The sequence below is a fragment of the Palaemon carinicauda genome, chromosome 1 (assembly GCF_036898095.1).
Source record: "Palaemon carinicauda isolate YSFRI2023 chromosome 1, ASM3689809v2, whole genome shotgun sequence".
Classification (NCBI taxonomy): Eukaryota; Metazoa; Arthropoda; class Malacostraca; order Decapoda; family Palaemonidae; genus Palaemon; species Palaemon carinicauda.
Window position 1 is genome coordinate 5,806,146 of NC_090725.1, and position 16,906 is coordinate 5,823,051.

Here is a 16,906-nt window from a genome sequence, read left to right on the forward strand (position 1 = left end):
GCGTAGTATTGAGCCTCAAAGATGGAGAAGGCCTGGCTATTAAAATTAACTGCCTGCCTAGTATTACGAACAGGATAGAATTGTCATGAGATTCAGATCGTAGAAGTCTATGTCAGGCATAATAACTTTCATCTGAGATCCGTCTATCGGAATCCAGACCTAGATGATTCTATAGTCCATTTCTTTTAGCGATGCAGATTTGCACCGACTCGCGGCGGTGCCCTTTTAGCTCGGAAAAGTTTTCGGATCGCTGATTGGTTAGAATTATCTTGTCCAACCAATCAGCGATCCGGAAACTTTTCCGAGCTAAAAGGGCACCGCTGCGAGTCGGTGCAAATATGCATCGCTAAAAGAAATGAACTATAGCTTCGATTGTCTTCTTACCAATGGCTAAGATATAAGAGGATGATAGAAAAGCCTCTTTTGTGTTTGATGATGATTTAATTTCTCATGGTACGGAGCGATTAAATTCTATTTCTTCAACTGATCACCCTGTCTTAAGAACTTTGGACTTGCCTTTGAATGAGGCTGCGAGCAAATATTATCATTATTATTATTATTATTACTATCCAAGCTACAACCCTAGTTGGAAAAGCAAGATGCTATAAGCCCAGGGGCTCCAACAGGGAAAAATAGCCCAGTGAGGAAAGGAAATAAATAAATGAAGAGAACAAATTAACAATAAATCATTCTAAAAAAAGGAACAACGTCAAAACAGACATGTCACATATAAACTATTAACAACATCAAAAACAAATATGTCATAAATAAACTATAAGTGAGGCTACTCACAGGTCTGGTAACTGCTTGGACTCGGTATACACTGACTCCCTCCTGTTATAACATATAAGGTTGGTCCTCAATTTGGGCATCTAATTATGCTTTGGTTTCGTTATCAATTAAGGAGCAGCCTGTCCCTGATATGTTATACTCATGTAATATATATATATATATATATATATATATATATATATATATATATATATATATATGGATAAATATCAACACAACATCGTGTTCAAACAGAAATAAATTTTTACCTCATACTTGGGATCGAACGCTAGCCCCTTCTAATGAAAGGCATGGTTGGTTTCGACCTGGCCTTTCATTAGAAGGGGCTAGCGTTCGATCCCAAGTATGAGGTAAAAATTTATATATATATATATATATATATATATATATATATATATATATATATACACACATATATATGTGTATATATATATATACATATATATGTGTGTGTATATATATATATATATATATATATATATATATATATATATATATATACACTCTCATGTATACATGAATATCATTTTGAATTATTTTTTTTTCATTTAAATTGATCACAATTGTATATAAGTGTTGAGCTTGTTATCCTCTTGAATCAGAATCATTTTAACATAATTGATAGTTATATCCCATCTCGTTCATCAAAATACCAATTGGAAGACAAATTCTTGTTCAATGAGGATTTTAAACATGTGTATTTGGATTACAGGAGGCCTATCATCTTTGGAAGGGTATCAGATCAAATTTGACTTGGAATAGCTATAATCAGCTTTGAGCTGTTATTCAGAAAGTCTATGCTTTAACTGAAAAGCAATATAATTTGGTCATAAAAAATAATTTCTGGCATTTTTCCTAAACCAGGGAAAGACCCTATAACAGCCAGCAAACAGAAGACCAATTATGCTGCTTGAAGTGCCGGGAAAAGTGTTTGAGAAAATCATAAACACACGACTAAGGAGATTCCTAGAAAGTAACAATAAAATGTCCAAACATCAACACGGTTTCAGGACAGGGAGAAACACAGAAACTGCCCTCATGGCAATTTACGTATCCATGAACCAACTAAATGAAAAACACCAATGCAATATCATCTGCAGAGATATCTCCAAGTTATCTGATAGAATATGGCATGAGGGCCTCTAATATAATATACTCCAATTGGAACTACCAATAAAAATGGAAAAACTCCTCTCGAAATACATTAAAGACAGAACTGTAGCAGAGATGGAACACTGGGTGAAACAATAAATATAAAAAGTGGGGTGCCGCAGAGGGGAATACTATCCCCAACTCTTTTTATTATCTACACAGCACATATGCCAACCATTCCCGACTATGCCATAAACTATGCCTATGCAGATGACATCACAAGTAATAATGAATCCTTCAAATTCCAAAAGATTTATGAAACTAAAAACCGAAAGAGAGATCAAAAGAATAAACGATTACGGAAATAAGAGAAAAATAAAAACAAACATCAACAAATACCAACTCTTATCTGTATCAAAAAGTAAACCAGTCCCAATAACAGTAAACAACATAAATATTCCATTCAATAACAAAGATAAAATCCCTAGTCTTTCTATTAAAAGAACTGGCATAAGGTGTCATATTAAACAAAAACTCCCATTGGGAAAAGACAGAAAGGGGGCATTAAAACGTTTCAAACTATTGGACAAAAACATAAGAATAAATCTTTATAAAAGCCCGATAAGACCTTTCTTTGTTTATGCAATAGCACCAGCATGCACAATGGCTCAATCAAAGATGAAACATTCCAATACAATATTGAAGCAGTTAACGTCAGGTACCACAGAAGAGTCACACAAGCATTGAAGCAGTTAACGTCAGGTCCCACAGAAGAGTCACACAAGCATTGAAGCAGTTAACGTCAGGTCCCACAGAAGAGTCACACAAGCATTGAAGCAGTTAACGTCAGGTACCACAGAAGAGTCACACAAGCATTGAAGCAGTTAACGTCAGGTACCACAGAAGAGCCACACAAGCATTGAAGCAGTTAACGTCAGGTACCACAGAAGAGCCACACAAGCATTGAAGCAGTTAACGTCAGGTACCAAAGAAGAGTCACACAAGCATTGAAGCAGTTAACGTCAGGTACCACAGAAGAGTCACACAAGCATTGAAGCAGTTAACGTCAGGTACCACAGAAGAGTCACACAAGCATTGAAGCAGTTAACGTCAGGTACCACAGAAGAGTCACACAAGCATTGAAGCAGTTAACGTCAGGTACCACAGAAGAGCCACACAAGCCCGGGAAAGATTCAAAAACATTCACTCTGAACTTGCAATAACAAGTGAGGAAATAACAAACACACACGACGAGCATTCCCGGCGGAAATGGATAGCTCCATTCATTTGCTCAGGACGAACCAAATCCAGAGTATTAAAATCAAACAAAAGGATAGATAAACCTTAGAAAAGGAATAATCATGAAAATACAAAGTCCGTCGGTGGCTGGTAAGAGAAATCACCTCCTGGTAGTTCACAAAGAATGATGTTGACAAAAAACCTACAAAAAGGGCTATTGGGTCTGCCCCAATCTTTCCACCTCCTACTATACTTCATTCTAACGCTTTCCCCTCCAATCCTTCCAGAATCCTAATTCCTCCCTCCCCTCCCCCAACTATCCTATCCACCTATACTGTAGCTGTAGCTTTCTGGTAAAACCCAGGAGCCTAATTGATGGGCTACCCTTAAATCCGTACTCTTTGGTGTTGACGTCTTAGCTCCTCCTTTACTTAAACCAGATGGCCCTATCCCTGTGTCCAAAGGAAAAAGCAACCCTTTTGGCTGATGGTGTTTGACAGTTAGCAGAGTAATGGAAAACTCGATCTCCTTCATTCCATTTTTCCTGGAGCTGAACTAATTACAGTCCATTTCTTTTATCGAGGCAGATTTGCACCGACTCGCAGCGGTGCCCTTTTAGCTCGGAAAAGTTTCCTGATCGCTGATTGGTTAGAATTATCTCGTCCAACCAATCAGCGATCAGGAAACTTTTCCGAGCTAAAGGGGCACCGCTGGGAGTCGGTGCAAATCTGCATCGCTAAAAGAAATAGACTATAGTTTAGCTTTCCTGTCCCGATGGACCTTTCTACCTATGGAGGTGTGGACACAAATTATATTTTTCTTTTGTTTTTTATTAAGACTGCTGATTTCTTGGCTCCTAATTTTGGTGTTATTTTTCTCAAGTTATCAAGATGTTATTTTTGTAGGCCTACTTGTTGAAAATTTTTTAATTTTACTCTTTTAGATAAATGTTTTTATTATTATTATTATTATTATTATTATTATTATTATTATTATTATTATTATTATTATTATTACTACAAGCTAGGCTATAACCCAAGTTGGAAAAGCAGGACGCTATAAGCCCAAGGGCCCCAACAAGAGAAAATAGCCCAGTGAGGAAAGTAAAAAGGGAAAAAAGAAAATTTTAAGAACAGTAACAACATTAAAATAAATATCTCGTATATAAACTGTAAAAACTTTAACAAAACAAGAGGAAGAAAAATAAGATAGCATATTATTCTCGAGTGTACCCTCAAGCAAGAGAACTCTAACTTAAGACAGTGGAAGACCATGGTACAGAGGCTAAGGCACCACCCAAAACTAGAGAACAGTGGTTTGATTTTGGAGTGTCCTTCTCCTAGAAGAGCTGCTGAAGAGTCTCTTCGACCCTTGCCAAGTGAAAGAATATATAAACTGTATCGAATATCTTATTTTTCTCACAAGGAACATCTTGGTTACTATGTATTGTATAGTAAGTTGATAACATCTTTTAATGCTTAATAAAAACTGCGAGGCATTTTAGTAGTAATTATACGCCAAATACCCAATTGATTGATTATTGATTAACGCAAGACTGACTGTGTACTCAAATATCAAATTTTCCTTCAATTATTAGCTATATATATATATATATATATATATATATATATATATATATATATCTACACACATATATATATGTATATATATACATACATACATACATATATATATATATATATATATATATATATATATATATATATATATATATATATATATATGATGTAATTATAGCCACTAAAGGAAAAATGAAAAGACTTGATTGGAGTTAGTACTTTCATCCACTTAGGACATAAATAAACATACAAATGCATACATATATAAATATATAAATACATACATATATAAATATATAAATAGATACATATATGAATATATAAATACATACATATATAAATATACAAATACATACATAAATACATATATGCATATATATATATATATATATATATATATATATATATATATATATATATATATATATATATATATATATATATCCTTTTCTCACTGGGTTACTTTCCTTGGTGAAGCCCAGGGGCTTGCAGGCTAGTGCCCTTTTTCCCCCAACTAGGTTTGTAGTTTAAATGATAGTAATAATAACAATATTAAATTTAAAAACATATATTTGTACAAACAATAAAAGGCATTGGTAAAAGACATTAGCAACAATAAGATCCTTTAAAATTATTAGTAATTAAAACACTTTTCTGCTGAAATCAGAGTTTAGATTCGGTTGAATTTTTTTTTATGCAATCTTATCTCGGTTTCAAATCGAGCTTTACACAAAATACTAAAATCAAGATGATTAAAATTGGTGTTACAAACTCCATAGCAATGTTCTCTAATAGCAGATTGAGAAGGCTTCAGGTCAGTTCAGTTCAGTTGTTGGTCGGAGGGATTCGCCTTTCCATCGCCACCTCCTTGGTTTTCTTCTTTATTCTAATTCTTTTATTTTCTTCTCTCTTTTTTTCCACATTTGATAAATATATTCTTTTCTCTATTCCATCTTTCTTGAACAGCACGTTTCCTATTATCTTCTTTTTTTCTTCTTCATAGGCTTGCCCAGCGGTAGAAGGATCCTCGAACAGTTCAGTTGAACTACCCACATATTCCCGAACTACACTTTGGACACAAATTTATAGCCAACCATAGAACATAGTTCGCTAGATAACGACTCTTTGGACTTGAGCAAATTGCCCATTTCATAACTTTTAAAAAATACCATTCTAATACTTATATTTTTTAAGTAGTTTTTTGTTAGATACGTAATTTTTCTTTCTATTACATTATTAATTTTGTTCGATACGTAAGGAAATCGGAAATATACAATCTGGTCTTTTACTTCACAAATCTGGTTATTAAGGATTTTGGTAAGAATAGTTTTTACCTTTTTGTAAAATAAATTGTTTTGCTAACCCTTGCTGTTATAGAATTTCTTTAAGAGTGTTATTTCTTTATGGAAGTTCACGTGATTTGATGAAAGCTTTTATGCTCTATTAATGAGTGTTGATGTTATTCATTTTACTTGTTACTTGTTTACTTGTTTTGGGTTTAAATCCAACCCTCCACTGAAGTTGAGTGAACTACTTCTCGGGCGGGTCCATATTAATCATCTAACGAAACATTTTCATTATAAGTTATACAATTCTTTGATTGTAGCATCTTCCAAATCATATGATCTTGTGAAAAGTAATGTCTTTAGTTTCTTCTTAAATTCAATTGCTCCCTTTAGGTCCTTCATTTCAGTTGGCAGTTTATTATAGTGTCTAGGCGCACAGTAGCTAAAAGCCCTTTCACCAAATTTACTATTTGTTCTTGGTTCAGATAGCCTATGTTTGTCACTCATGTGTCTTGTGTTAACATTTTTTCTAGTTCTAGTTTATTCAGGCATTCTTTTAGATATTTTGGTTCATTTTGGTTCAGTATCTTAAACGTTAGTAAGAGTAGCTTCTATTCAATTCTCGCTTTTATACCTTAAATTACTCTCACTTAAAAAATTCAAACCAAGACCAGTAAAAATGGACTTCCTATAAACTTCCATATCTATAAGGTCAGAAGTTTTCGTGACTAGTACGTCCAAAACCGGCATTTTACCTTCGTTTTCTTCTTCCATGGTGAATTTGATATTACTGTGTGCCAAAGATTAATATCTATATCAGGAATAAGAAATTTAACAGACCGTAAGTTCCTGTCTAATAAATTAAGATGAGAATCAGCAGCTGAAGACCAGACAGGAGAACAATACTCAAAACAAGGTAGAATGAAAGAATTAAAACACTTCTTCAGAATAGATTGATCACCGAAAATCTTGAAAGACTTTCTCAATAAGTCAATTTTTTGTGCATTTGAAGAAGACACAGACCTAATGTGTTTCTCAAAAGTAAATTTGCTGTCTAGAATCACACCTAAAATTTTAAAAGAGTCATACAAAGTTAAAGAAACATTATCAATACTGAGATCCGGATGTTGAGGAGCCACCATCCTTGACCTACTTACAATCATACCTTGAGTTTTGTTAGGATTCAGTTTCATACCATATGATTTGCACCATGCACTAATTTAAGCCAGATGTCTATTAAGGAATTCAGCAACCCCAGATCTACACTCAGGAGATGGAATTGATGCAAAGAGAGTAGCATCATCTGCATACGCAACAAGCTTGTTTTCTATAGAGTATGAAAAGTAATGGGCCAGAACACTACCTTGTGGAACACAACTCTTTGAGATCTATTACTTAAAAAATCAATAATAATGCTAAGAAACGACCCATTTGGGTCTACACCTCCATAAGCATCAACGTCCATCAACAGAGCTTTAATTTCAAGAGATCGAAAAGCTTAACTAGTTAGTTTGGCCTCAAAAAAAAACAGGAATGAGGAAGTTCAAGTTTTTCATTACTCTGTTTAGTGTCAAAAACATCAGCCAAATGGGTTGCCTTTTCCTTTGGAAAATAATAATAATAATACGAGAGAGAGAGAGAGAGAGAGAGAGAGAGAGAGAGAGAGAGAGAGAGAGAGAGAGAGAGAGAGAGAGAGAGAGAGAGAGAGAGCAAATTAATTATAGAGGTTACTGTACAGGTATTGAGATACGTGGGAGTCCTAGTAGATTGCCATTTTGATAAAAGGGAAATACTGTAGTGCAATGTAAATTTCTCAGAACGATAGCACATGACTGCATAATCTTAGTTAGTGTAGTAACTGCTTGTAATGGTTTACCAAATTGCTTAAAAACACCATCAAACCAATGAAGATCTGTTTAGCCATCTATGCAAAACATTGCTATGCAATCGATTTTGTTGTGACATGAATTATTTTAGTGTTCATATCGATACCATTGCGCTTATATAAAGTACACCCTGTTTTGATTGATGTGAAGATACTATAAATAACATAAAATTTTGAAAATAATATAATACATTGGATATGAGTGAAGAGTATTTGATTTTTATAACAAAATAAAATATTATAGACGAACAGAGAAAGAACCAACGTCCCAGTCATCATATAGTTGTCTAGTTTGTTTACAAGTGTAGCCCGGTAACGAAGTTTTTCTCCTTCAAAAATTTATTGTCAAGTTATAGTTCCAAGCCGTATTCGTACAATTTATTAAGAGGAAAAGTAATTGTTACCATCGAATATGCGTTTCTAACCAAATTATGTCCCCGAGTGATGGAGTAATTATGCTAAGTGCTTTTGAACAAAACAGTGTGAGCTTGGAGAATGAGCGGAAAACTTTCCGGGTGTTATGATGAAAAATTAAAGCGCCGAGTAGTTAGGGATAATCCGAGATATAGGACAATATGCCCGGAGTAAAGAGACAGCGTGACAATGAAAGTGATAACGACGAGGGCGAACAGGACCAAGAATCGGATTCTGAAGGAAGTTCTCTAGACGAGTCCATCACATCAGATGGGTCTGAGTCTGATGATTCTTCAGGTAGGCTGTGGCCCAAAGTTTTTGCTACACCCTTTTCAATCTTAGATGGTCAAATTTCTGCCTAAAATGTTGAGGATTAATATAAGATGGAGTCTATAAAGCCTATCCGAGGCTGGAGTTTCCTAGAAAAAGAAAGCCAATATATCTTAACTCAGGTTCAGGTTCTGGGGTGAGGCATAGCCTTTACAACGGCGCCTCTAACGTTTATCTTGTACTGTTTTGTCTTTTCTTCCACATTAGATTTAAAACTTCTTTTTTTTTATATTTGTTTCACTAAATAAAAATAATCCTACTATTTTCTTTAGGACTTCGTCCTATGGTTGTTGTAGCTCAAGTACTTCATTCCTTTCTTTTCTATATTCCTGGCAAAATAACAAAAAATGTATCAAATCTTCCTCCTCATTTTCACAAAAATGACAGTTTACATTCACTCCATTGTCTCTATTTACAATATTTAGTTTTAACGTATTAGTTTTTGCTCTAAAAAATATCACTGAAGCCTAAAATGTTGGGATTTAATATAAGATGGAGCCTATCCGAGGCTGGAGTTTCCTAGAAAAAGAAAGCCAATATATCTTGACCTATGCATACTTTAATTTCTAGGCACATATACTGTATGAACCATATATTTTCTGGATCTTTTATAGTTGGTGTGGGTGGACTGGGTTAATAATTAAAGTGTATGTAAATGTTTACTTAATGCAATATTCCTAATGAAGAAAGTAAGAAGTTTTCTTGGTATATTTATAGGTACAATACTTTGAACTATTCTGATGCAATTAATTTAGGGAAATATATTTTTCAAATTTTAGACGTGTAAATTCCAATATTTATAACCGAATGCCACATTTTAAATGGGAAACACGAGAATATTACCTAACCTAAACTAGGAGCTATATCCTTTCCTACCTACCTACTATGGGGTCCTTCAAACACCCCCCCCCCTTAGACTGCTGTATCTTTAGCTTAACCTAAGAGTCTCAATCCTGTATTTGCTTCCTAATGGGTTTAACTCCTGGCAAGATAACACTAATTGGAGCCTTTGTAGGGTGACGCCCAGATCCGTTTTCATTCATAGAAAATGGGAATATTATAAAGTGGGGTGGACTGTGGCCGTCATTCTAAAATCGAGTTCGTAGAAAACTGGAATATTCTGAACTGTGGCCGTCGTTCTAAAAACTATTTTGGCGGGAGAAGCTAACTTAAAAAACCCACCTAACCTATGCTAAAAGCCGTTTCCTTACCCAGGGGGCTTCACCCCCCCCCCCCCCCCTTCGGACCCCCCCCCCCCCCCCCTTACCTACTACGGGAGTGAGAAGATTCGTGGCCGGAGTAAGAACTTGAGCCACAATTTTTCAGGTAATTTAGGGTTTTCGGCAAAAAACAAAAGTGCGCGTTTAAGCACATATTTAAGATCTGTGGACCATTTCCAAACTTTTTTATTCTATACAAGATAACAGTCGGAGCGATAATAAGCAAATTAGGACGCTTGGCCGTAGCGCTACAAACTACCCCACTAATTCATGGTAAAATTATAGTTACAGACAGAACAATATTTTGAAATGTAACTCATAGTTTTTCCTGTAGTAAATAATATGCTTTCACTGAATTAACCTTCATTTTAATAGCAAATAAATCGAAAGCTTATTATACCAACTAAGAACGGAGATATTTTCTAGAAATCTAAGGGTTTTTGCTCCCGTGCGCACCTATGTACTGGGAAGCGGTACATGCCGAGCTGTGCAAACTAACCCCATTGATTATTATCTCTTAGATAATTAAAAGTTTTTATTTGCAGTGAAAATAAGTGTCATTTTTTAAGAAAATGGATGTTTTACTTTAGGAAAAATCTGTTTTTTAGTAGAAACGCTTTTTCTGTCTGTAACTCTAATAAAATCTAAATCATAATGTTTCATAAATTGTAAAACTAACTTCATGATATTTTGTTTCAGACAAAGATAAACATTTTTCCCATAAAGAAAATCGATATGAATAGTTATAAGATAGTTTACACTTGCCCCAACCAAATTTATACACTCCGATTTTCTTGCTCATTATCTTGTGTTTTATCCATTTCTGACCTTTAGTATTTTGTCAACCGCTCTTTTATGAGATATCCTAACCCCTCCTACTATATAATTACAATTACTGGATCTCTCTTTGGTTATAACTATTTTTTCCTTTGCCAACACATATGCCAAATAGTCTTGCCTATTCCTTACACATTTTCCTCTTTCTTCATACATCTGACAACAATAACCAACCAAACAATTCTTTACCCAAGGGGTTAATGACTTCACTGGTGTTGGTCAGGGGTTGATATCCACTTGGTAAGGGTAGAAGACTTTTTAGTTATGGTAAGCAGCTCTTCTAGAAGAAGGACATTCCATGATTAAACCATTGTTCTTTAATCTTGGGTAATGCCATAGCCTTTGTTGGCCACCATGGTCTTCTATTGTCTTGGGTTACAGTTTTCTTGCTTGAGGATACACTCAGGTACACTATTAGATCTTTTCCTATTTCCTTTCAACACTGGGCTTTTTTTTCCCCTTTAGAATTCCTTGGACTATTAGCACCCTGAATTACCAATTAGGGTTACAGCATAATAGATAATAATAATAATGGGGTATCTAAGTGGGAAATGGGTTTTGTGTGGGGAAATACAAAAAATGAATGTTTTCAATATTAAACTTACCCGATAATCATGTAGCTGTCAACTCCGTTGCCCGACAGAATTCTATGGAGGGATACGCCAGCTATCACAATACTAGAAGGGGGTGTACTTACCAGCGCCACCTGTGGCCAGGTACTCAAGTACTTCTTGTTGACACCTCCTCAATTATTCCTCTGTCGTGCTTCCGGCAAGACGTTCTGGGATACGCTTATGTTCTTGGAGTATTTTCACGACTTTGGTGAAGTATTTCTCTTTGATTTCGGCTGTCGCTTTACTGGAAACTTCTATATTAGCTTAGTTAGCTTTTGGAATTAATTTGATTAATTATGGTGACGAAGAGAGTATGAACTCTCTTTCACCTTTCAATGGCCGACCCTTCCCTTAGACGGAAGTGTTGGTGTCTAAGAGAGTATAGACTCTCTTTCTTAATTTTGTAACAAAAGTTATAGATTTATTTTATATCTCTCCGCCTCTTATAGGCCTCTTCGATTAACTTCCTTTTATTATAAACTTATTAAAATTAATTTTTATATTTGTTTATATTCGACCTTCCTAATAGTAGGCGGTCTTTTCTTGGTACCGAAGTTAATTAACATTGAGCCCGTCATTTCGGTTTTACCTGTTAACATATTATGCTATTTTAATGTCTTTGAAAGAATTTCTTTGATAGTCTAGTACTGTTTTCAAAGTTGAACTAACGTTTTGTTTTGTCTCTGCAGTTGTTGACGTTCAGAACGTTCAACTTGCACTCTATCGTTACGATAGAGAAAGAGTTTTCACGGTTTCACGTTGCAGTAAGAGTAACCGTGTCTAGCGTTTTGTTCATTCTTTCTTAACTTAATGGTTTTGATCCTAATAAAGGAACTTTTCATTTTGGGAAATATTTCAGTTTTTTCCTTTAACAATAATATGTTTTAACGATATATATGATTGGGCTCTTCTCTCAGGTTCTAAGTCAAGAGAGAGAGAGAGAGAGAGATAGAGACGGAGGGAGAAAGAGGAGGATAAACGTTTCATTCAAGCCTGCCAGGCGTACGAATAACGTTGTTATCGTTTTTGCCCTTCTCCCTAGTCTCTTTAGGGGAAGAAAGTAAACGTTTCTAGAGTGATCTAGTGTTTAGTCTCTTTCCAGCCACTGAATTATTTATCTTTCATTAGATTTTTCTGTTACATTGTAATTCTGTTTTCGCAATTACTAACTTTTGAGAAAGGATAGAATTGCGTGTTTCAGGTACAACCACTTAAAGTTTCGAGTTCAGTGAAATAAGTGCAAACAGAAAATCAAAGTGATAAGTGATTAGCGCAAAGTGTGTCAGTGTTGTGCGTGAGGGTACTTCTGTGCGCGCCAGTCGTCCTCCCAGTCCGGGACCTCTTGCAAGCTCCCAAGCCCAGGGGAGAAGCAATGTCGAAGGGCATAAGGGTTCAGCAGGCCTTGATCGGCGCACAGAAGTATCCTCGGTGGTTGTGGGCGTGTCTTACCGAGACCGTCACTCCCACCCGCAGACGATTGAGCCCTTATTTTGCTCGTCTGCAGAAGAAATTTAGGGGAGAAAACGCTGGTCTCAGGTCTCAAGACCTCTTAAACGTAAAGTCCAGACCTATGCCAGACGTACGAAGTTAGAGTTCAACAACCCGGATGCAGTCATTGGGTTAGCTCTGACTCTCCTCAGTCATCAGTTGAATGCACTCCGCCTAAGAGGAGTAAGGTTCTGCCGCAACAGATCTCTGCTGTTAAGGCTTTACCTCAGCAGACCTTAGTGTCTGCCGACCCCAAGTTGACTCTACTGCAGCCCATGCAGTCACAACTTTCGGTCTTGATGCGTGAGTGTCGGGCTGAGAGTGTTGCGCCTCCGCCTCCGCCTACACTCCCTCCGCCTGCGCTCGCTCCGCCTGATCGCAGTACCACCTGCCAGGCGTACGATGTTGAGCCACGTTCTGAGTTTGCTGTTCCCAGTGGTGTTCAGCCTCCGCCTTCTTTAAGGCAACCTTTACAATGGGATCAGGAGGATTATACCTCTCTTCCTCCGCCTCCACTTGCTGCTCCACCAGTGATGCAACACTCGGTTGAGGTACAACAACCTCTCCCGTCCTTGAGTCAGTCTCCTCAGCTCTCGCTGCAGCGAGCTCAACCCTCCACAAGGCAAGCACCACTACACCTTAGCCTTGCGCATCAGGAGCCTCAGCTTGCGAGACATTTACCTTGTTCTGCGCAGCCTCTACCTCATCGCGCTCCGCTCACACCACAGGAACAGGAACTTGCTACTCCGCTTCCGCCAACCGCTCAGCAAGCGCAACCCTTGGGTTCAGCCACTCATGCCAGGAGTCAGCCTCCTCCACCCATGCGCCTACCTTCTGCTACTTCCTTTGATCAGCCTTTGCAGACTGAGCCTCAGGTGTTCCCTCAACAGAGTCTTGAAGAGGAAACCACAACTATTGTTGTTCCAGCTCGTTCTGACTCTGCTGTTCAGCATACCTTACCTCCATTTTCAAACCTTATGATAATGGAGGTTATTTGTATTACTTATAAAAATATATTTGTATTCCTTGCAATATATTTTTAACAATATCGCAGAATATGGCAAAAAATATGAATCATGAGTTATGAATGTAAGGTAAATATTATGTTGATATTTAAACCCCATGCAAGCATGCATAAAGCACTCTAGCACTGGTCATGGAATTTCTGAGAAATGTTAAACGCCATGCACACGCTCTGCTTACCTCACAGCATGCTCTACATACAGCATGCTCTGCTTACAGCATGCTCTGCATACTACATGCTCTGCATACAGCATGCTCTGCATTCAGCATGCTCTGCATTCAACATGCTCTACATACAGCATGCTCTGCATACAGCATGCTCTGCATACAACATGCTCTGCATACAGCATGCTCTGCATTCAGCATGCTCTGCATACAACATGCTCTGCATACAGCATGCTCTGCATTCAGCATGCTCTGCATACAACATGCTCTACATACAGCATGCTCTGCATACAGCATACTCTGCATACAACATGCTCTGCATACCTTACCGCATGCTTCTCAGTCACACATCTTTGGTTGTTGCCAACTCACTAGACTGTCAAGCAGTTTCATAACGTTGCCTTCTAGTCTGCTGCTTTTGCACCAGTGAACCCTCACTGAGAGAACTTAGCTTTTCTAGGATATGGTCCCTGTAGATGAGAAAGTTCTTTTCTCCCTCCTTCTGATATTCCCTTGAGGACTCTGTCATTTGGAGGGAGCCTTTAGCTGCATAGCCTCTTATGGACTTTTATTTAAGCATAACATGCTTCCAGGGAAGGTAATGGTTCCACTTCAGTCGCTAATCCCGTCTGTTACCACACCTGCTCCCATAGACCTTGAGCTGTGTTGCAAGACATGCAGTCCAAGCTTAGTCCTTGTTAGAGGATTTTTTGTTTACGGAGTCAATGTGTCACGGGGAAGACGTTCAACAACCAACAGAAGTGACTTGTTGTGACGCAGTGCGGCAACCTCAGCAACCCGATAAGGAGTTGTCTGTACGACCCAGACAGTCTAGACAGATTCGGGTTGTCACTGTACTTCCTCGCTTGCCCATGATTGACAGTTCACAGACTGTGCAGCAGTACCATGATCTTGTGTCCGGCTCCGTCAGACGACTGGCTTTTAAGAGCTCCCACAAGTCGTCGCTGTCTGGAGATTTTCAGATGGACTATGGATCTGACCAAGGAACTGGGCCTCCTGGTCAATTTTGAGGAGTCTCAGCTCGTTCCATCCCAGACCATTGTCTCCTTGGGTATGGATCTTCAGAGTCGAGCTTTTCGGACTTTTCCGTCGGCCCCAAGGATCTTCCAAGCCCTAGAATGCATCCAGAGCATGCTGAGAAGGAACCGATGCTCAGTCAGGTAGTGGATGAGTCTAACAGGGACACTTTCATCGCTGGCCCTGTTCATCGTGTTAGGGAGACTCCACCTCCCCCCCCCTTCAGTATCATCTAGCTGCTCACTGGATAAAGGACATGACGCTAGAGACGGTCTCAGTTCCTGTTTCCGAAGAGAGGAGGTCTTCTCTCGCGTGGTGTAAGAACAGCTTTCTTCTCAAGGAAGTCTGCCTTTGGCTGTTCAGAAACACGACCGCCGTCTCCTCTCGGACGCATCAGACACGGGCTGGGGTGCGACTTTGGACGGACAAGAATGCTCGGGAACATGGAATCAGGAGCAAAGGACACTTCACATCAATTGCAAGGAGTTGTTGGCGGTTATTCTGGCCTTGATAAACTTCAAGTCCCTCCAGCTTAACAAAGTGGTGGAGGTGGACTCTGACAACACCACAGCCCTGGCTTACATCTTCAAGCAGGGAGGGACTCTTTCGTGGAAGTTGTTCTAGATCGCAAGGGACCTACTCATCTGGTCTAAAGATCGAAAGCTAACTGGTAACGAGGTTCATTCAGGGCGGTATGAATGTCATGGCAGATCACCTCAGACGGAAGGGTCAGGTCATCCCCACAGAGTGGACCCTTCTCAAGAATGTTTGCAACAGACTTTGGGCCCTGTGGGGTCAGCCAACCATAGATCTGTTCACTACCTCGATTACCTAGAGACTCCTGTTGTATTGTTCTCCGATTCCAGACCCAGCAGCAGTTCACGTGGATGCTTTTCTGCTGGATTGGTTCCATCTCGACCTGTATGCATTCCCGCCGTTCAAGATTGTCAACAGGGTACTTCAGAAGTTCTCCTCTCACAAAGGGACACGGCTGACGTTGGTTGGCTCCGCTCTGGTCCGCGAGAGAATGGTTCTTAGAGGTACTGCAATGGCTGGTCGACATTCCCAGGACTCTTCCTCTAGGAGTGAACCTTCTAAGTCTACCTCACGTAAAGAAGGTACACCCAATCCTCCACGCTCTTCGTCTGACTGCCTTCAGACTTTCGAAAGACTCTCAAGAGCTAGGGGCTTTTCGAAGGAGGCAGCCAGAGCGATTGCCAAAGCAAGGAGAACATCCACTCTCAGAATCTATCAGTCTCAAGGGGAAGTGTTCCGTAGCTGGTACAAGACCAATGCAGTTTCCTCAACCAGTACCACTGTAACCCAGATTGCTGACTTCCTGTTATATCTAAGGAAAGTAAGATCCCTTTCAGCTCCTACGATCAAGGGTTACAGAAGTATGTTGGCAGCGGTTTTCCGCCACAGAGGCTTGGATCTTTCCACCAACAAAGATCTACAGGACCTCCCTAGGTCTTTTGAGACCTCAAAGGAACGTCGGTTGTCCACTCCAGGCTGGAATCTAGACGTGGTCCTAAGGTTCCTTATGTCATCAAGATTTGAACCTCTCCAATCAGCCTCTTTTTAGGACCTCACATTAAAAACTCTTTTCCTCGTGTGCTTGACAACAGGTAAAAGAGTAAGTGAGATCCACGCCTTCAGCAGGATCATTGTTTTCACATCTGAAACGGCTACATGTTCCTTGCAGCTCGGTTTTTTTGCTAAACGAGCTTCCTTCACGTCCTTGGCCTAAGTCGTTCGAGATCCCAAGCCTGTCCAACTTGGTGGGGAATGATCTGAAGAGAGTACTTTGCCCAGTTAGAGCTCTTAGGTACTATCTAAAAAGGTCTTAACCTTTACAAGGACAATCAGAAGCCTTATAGTGTGCTATCAAGAAACCTTCTTT

General features: G+C 38.6%; 1 protein-coding gene across 2 annotated transcripts in view; it reads left to right on the top strand.

Annotated features, from left to right (window-relative positions):
• The first annotated feature begins 8,144 nt into the window (after positions 1-8,144).
• Brms1 (breast cancer metastasis-suppressor 1-like protein) overlaps positions 8,145-16,906 on the top strand; it is a 66,386-nt gene continuing 57,624 nt past the window's right edge. For both annotated transcript variants that reach the window (XM_068379720.1, XM_068379727.1), the window contains exon 1: positions 8,145-8,585. In XM_068379720.1, coding sequence (XP_068235821.1) covers positions 8,450-8,585 — 136 coding nt within the window. In that variant the 5' untranslated portion in view covers positions 8,145-8,449. The remainder of the gene's footprint in view (positions 8,586-16,906) is intronic.